This window comes from Aegilops tauschii, chromosome 5 (genome assembly GCF_002575655.3).
Source record: "Aegilops tauschii subsp. strangulata cultivar AL8/78 chromosome 5, Aet v6.0, whole genome shotgun sequence".
NCBI classification, from domain to species: domain Eukaryota; kingdom Viridiplantae; phylum Streptophyta; class Magnoliopsida; order Poales; family Poaceae; genus Aegilops; species Aegilops tauschii.
The window spans coordinates 387113049-387118406 of NC_053039.3; the positions used below are offsets into that span (position 1 = coordinate 387113049).

General features: G+C 49.9%; 1 protein-coding gene across 1 annotated transcript; it reads left to right on the plus strand.

Moving 5' to 3' along the window:
- Positions 1–209: 209 nt before the first annotated feature.
- On the plus strand, positions 210–5125 carry LOC109766310 (zinc finger protein WIP5). The gene is made up of 2 exons (XM_020325072.4): positions 210–1094; positions 4397–5125. The coding sequence occupies exons 1-2, from the start codon at positions 321–323 to the stop codon at positions 4853–4855; spliced, it is 1233 nt and encodes a 410-aa protein (XP_020180661.1). The 5' UTR covers positions 210–320; the 3' UTR covers positions 4856–5125.
- Positions 5126–5358: the final 233 nt, after the last annotated feature.

Consider the following 5358-nt stretch of genomic DNA (forward strand, 5'->3'; position numbering starts at 1 on the left):
TCATTTTCTAGTTTTACATTTTAGAATTCTAATCGTGCCTGAAATTATGCTCTCATCTACGTCCCAAAATAAATATCTCAAGCTTTGTACAACTTTATATTAATAAAGTTAATACAAAATTATACAGACCTGTATATATCCAACGTCGGCATGGGGTAAGCTATGTTCCACCGTAAAATGTTGGCGCCCGTCAGCTCATCACGCAGGGCACCCTATAATAACCCTTGCCAACCACCACAGCACAAGTGCACACAACACAAACTCTCTAGCCAAGCCTGGGAAGCTAGAAGTAGAAGCGCGAGCTACCCAGAGCTCGAGCCATGGAGAACCCGTACACGACCTTCCTCAAGAACTACCAACAGCACCGCTACTACTTCTCACCCACGCCGGTGCCGGCGCCAGTGGCGTCCACGACGGCGCCTCCTCCGCTCTCCGCCTACTCCTCCAGCCCCTTCTTCTCCCCGCCGCCTCCTCCTGCCCCGCCGTCGTCGCCCCCGCTCCGGGAAGCCCTGCCCCTCCTCTCTCTCGCCCCCGCCTCCCGCAGGTCGCGTGAGCGGCGGTCCGGCCCCGGCCCAGACGACTCCGACGACGGCGACGAGGAGGATGGGGAGGAGGGGAAACAAGCTCCGGGCCCAGCCGCGAGCAGTAGCCTGCACCACAATCAGCAGCTCGCGGGACGGCAGCTCTTCGCGGACCTGAACTCCAAGGCGACCGACGACGCGATGGACTCGGAGGCGGGCGGCGCAGCGGGGGACGTGACGGTGGCGCTGCATATAGGCCTGCCGAGCGCCGGCACCGCCGCCGGCCTCATCTCCGGGATCTCGGCCGCAGCTAGGGCGGCGAGGGACGACGAGGAGGAAGAGGACGACCGCGTTAGCAGGGAGCTGAGCGGCGGTGGCGCCGAGGGGGACGGAGATGACGACGGCGAGAACGAGGCGGCGGTGGCGCCGGTGCTAGGGTTTGCTTCGACGCCGATCGGGCGGCTGAACAAGGGGCAGTACTGGATCCCGACGCCGACGCAGATCCTCATCGGCCCGACGCAGTTCTCCTGCCCCGTCTGCTTCAAGACCTTCAATCGATACAACAACATGCAGGTGAGCCACTGCCACACACACCTTCAAGAATTAAGCGTTAATTTTCCGCAGTATATGTTGCTGCTCCTCTATGTTCTTAGCAACATTTTGATCTCGACTACTAAAACGGATCGGATTAATTCTCTGGAAATTAACCATGATACACGAACGAGACCGGCGGTTAATTATATCAAATTAAACCCCCTTATATTTTGTTCATAACAACATACTAGTGATTTATTTGATTAAGCAAAACATACTAATTGTGTTGATCCCATTTTGTTGGGACTTGGGACTCGAACAATTTTGGAGCTCCTGTTTTCTCCAGCACAGTTGGATGGATCGATCCTAGCAAGTCCCTAACTGGAATTACCTACCAATAAATGCTGTAGCTGTTGCCTGCGGGTAGGTTAAAATAAATAAAGTTCTACTACTAGTACCACAGTTGTGAAGCTAGCGAACAAGAGTGATGAGACTTGAACGAACGCTACAGCTCGCAGCGTGTAATTGCGCGGGAGGCCGGGAGCTGATCCTTTGCCGGGAATAAAGTTAGAGCAACATCACGTCGGAATCGTTACACATGTGTTGGTCCCGTTACCGTATGCTTCTGTTAGCTAGCTTCGAGCTGCCAATATAAAACCTGAATTTATTAATCAACGTACGCCTCGCCGTGACATCCACCTAACATTTTTATATCCTCTCTGGACAAATGCAACAAAACCCATTTCAGAACGTACTAGTTCATGCCTAGCAGTATGAATGTAGCAAATCTATCACGAAAAATTAATAGATATTCCCCTTATGTTTAAATGTCTGGTTTTTACTAGGAAACCTTCTTTGCCTTGAAAAGTCTCCAAGTTCATGGCTTTTAGGGCTAGTGAAAATTCTTGTCGATGCACAAAGTAAATGTACATATATTCCCGGGTTGGTTTGGCAGTATTGAATTCATGCTCCAGCCAACTCATCCAAAAGTCCGAACTATGGGAAAGGGATGGACATTATACTCCAACAGGCAGCAAAGGTTTTTCAAAATCGTAGTAATCTAAAACCTTGGTATTCCAATTAATGGCCAGCCAATGAATACTTCAGCTTCTGCAAACCACAATTTTTCCCGGTTTGGTTTATAAAAGAGCTCCAGACCTCTTTTTAAAATACTGAAAAAAAAAAACAGGGTATGGTTTATGGAACTGTTGTGTTTGTAGATGCTAAGCCTATATCAAACTCGTTTTAAAACAGTGTATTTTTTTATCACAGTATTCTCCCAAAACTCTAAAAAACTGAGCTGCCAAAAACGTAGTCTAGATCTTCTTACTCTTGAAATTTTTCTCCTGATATGCTTCTGTGGACTGAATTAAGCAAATTTCTGACCCAAATGCACCAATTGAGGCAGATGCACAGTTCCTCTTCCGTTGGTGTCTTGTGGTTTAGCTTCTTCTGCTCATGCACGCATGTGGGAACGAGGAAGTGCCATACTAGCTAGTAGGTACCAGGTAGATAGATAGATGCGTACACGTGCTGGTGTCTCTGGACGGGGATCGATTGAGCTGGGCTCGGGAGGGATGGCACAGCCACAGTGGCCTGCCTTTTCGTGTGATTGAACAAGACATATATGGCCCGTCAGGGGGAGCCATGCATGCAACCTTTTGAACTTTTATGCTTTTCTGGGGCCGGAGCTTTCCGAAGCGCTGCGCTCTTTGGAAATGCACCCATGCATGAACGCATGCATGCATGCATGGGTGGTGGCGTGGTGGATGCCACTGTGGAGATCCCAGTGAAGATCGATCTCTGTACGTAACGTAATCAGACGCATGATGCAACTTTTTTTAGACGAATCAGATGCATGCAACAGCTTACTCAGGCCACGGCCGGACGGACATGAGCGTGTGCGTGCAGCTTAGTGTCGTCTGATCGATATGATCGATGCAAAAGCTGGGCCAGCTGCTGCTGCTGCTTTCCTAACACGCCGTGTATCGATCTGGTTCGATCTGATCGATCGCCCAGTGGTCACTACCATGCATATCATGGATGCATGCACTCCAGCCGAGCTGAGTCCTGGCTCATGTGGCTCCCATGTTGTATGAGCTTTGCCTCTAGATTGGATGTTTTGATCAGGGGAGATGAGCTTTTCTTCATCAGCCGGTTCACACCTGACCAGCTAGCATCGAGGGCTAATTAAGCATGCCGTCGAACCGATCGGGCTTTGCTACACCGCCTTCAATTAGTTCTCAATCGCAGCTTTCAACGTCCATGACTGCAAGAGGCCTGTAGCTTAGCTTGCCACTGTGTTCTGTCCCTCCCCGATGACAGTTCCACTGTGCTGTGCGCGAACCGGACATGCACCACAGACACGCATGTGCTACAAGCCTACAACACACAACACAAGCAGCACGCAAGCTAGGGGCCAGTATGGTGGAGTACTAGAGCCGTCGCAACCAAAAGCCGTCAACGCTCGCTCATGCGGCTTCTCTCCGGCCGGTTTCGCCCACTGACTGCCGCTGCGTACGTCTGCATGGGGAAAGCCTCTGAGCTACACAGACTGATGCGGCCAAGCCACGTACCGAGGGCAACAGCATCCACGCGCACCTCGAAATGAGCAACGCATTAAACGCAACCCGGCCTGAAGGTGAATAGAACATGAATATGCTCTTCTGATCCATCGATGTCCACACACGGAACCCTTAAACTCTGCCATCAAACTGACAAAACGCAGCATATGATCATGATCCATGCATGTAGTTCGTACGTAGTACTACTCTTTCGGTTTCCAAATATTTGTCTTTCTAGACATTTCAAATGAACTATAATACACGAATGTATGTAGACATATTTTAAAGTGTAGATTCACCCATTTTGCCCCGTATGTAGTCATTTGTTGAAATTTCTAAAAAGACAAATATTTGAAAACGGGGGAGTGCATAGCAATTATATCAGCCTATCAAGAGCGCAGTACGTACGTGCTAATCAAACGATGCAGCATGCTGCTTCTGCATAGGTTTATCTCTGACGCCTAATTAATATCGACATACTCCGTTCGTGAATAAGTGTACATCTACTTTTTTTTCTATGTCAAAGTTTTCAAATTTTGACCAATTTTATAGAAAAGAGTAGTGACATATATGACATCAAATTGGTATATTATGAAAGTACATTTCAAAACGGATCTAGTGATACTAATTTAGTGCCATAAATGCTGCTACTTTTCCTTATAAAATTGGTCAAAAGTTTAAAACTTTGACTTAGGATAAAAGTTAGAAGTACGCTTGTTCGTGGACGGAGGGAGTAGGTTGTTAAAGTAGCCGATGAATAACTACTTGTGAATGCAGATGCACATGTGGGGGCACGGGTCACAGTACCGGAAGGGCCCGGAGTCGCTGCGGGGCATCCAGCCGACGGCGATGCTGCGGCTGCCGTGCTACTGCTGCGCGCCGGGGTGCCGGAACAACGTCGACCACCCGCGCGCCAAGCCGCTCAAGGACTTCCGCACCCTGCAGACGCACTACAAGCGCAAGCACGGCCTCAAACCCTTCCTCTGCCGCCGCTGCGGCAAGGCCTTCGCCGTCAAGGGCGACTGGCGCACCCACGAGAAGAACTGCGGCAAGCTCTGGTACTGCCTCTGCGGCTCCGAGTTCAAGCACAAGCGCTCCCTCAAGGACCACGCCAGAGCCTTCGGCCAAGGCCACGGCGCGCTCGGCGGCGCCGGGCTCGACGACGACGACGACTGCGCCGTCTCCGACGTCGAGCACGACGGTGCCGCCGCCGCCGTCGCCGCCAGGTCGCCCTGAGCCTCTGAGTCACTCACCGATTGGTCTGGCCGTGGTTATGTGCCGCCGTGCCGGCCCGGATGCTCAAAAGGTGCTAGCTGTGTGCACATCTGAACTACGGAGTGTATACAAGTCCGAAAACTATCGGCGGTGTATACATACTACAAGATCACGAGTTGCTCTTTGATTGGGTTTGCTTCTTCCGCGTTGTCTTCCTACATATCTCGCTTGTATATTAGCTAGGATGAGACCTCAATCAATCGATCATGGAAATGTGTCAACATTTCATTAGCATTTCGCTTGCTTCTAAACCCTCAACTATTACTGCATTACGGCTGTGTCCCTTTTTTCCTTCAAAACCGAGACGGTGTCTCTAGATTTTGCATGATCGATTGATGCACACGACAATGGTTTACGTGCTTGGTTTGTTCCAAATTCCTCAATACCTATATTTTGTTATGGTTTGTTCCACATTTGTCAATACCAAGGCCATTTGTTGATGGCCATTATGTTGACGGCCATTT

Bases quoted from the DNA above. Each gene is read 5' to 3' on its own strand.
- LOC109766310 (XM_020325072.4), top strand. From the start codon at position 321: ATGGAGAACCCGTACACGACCTTCCTCAAGAACTACCAACAGCACCGC. The intron at 1,095-4,396 runs GTGAGCCACTGC...TTGTGAATGCAG, and splicing joins ATCGATACAACAACATGCAG to ATGCACATGTGGGGGCACGG.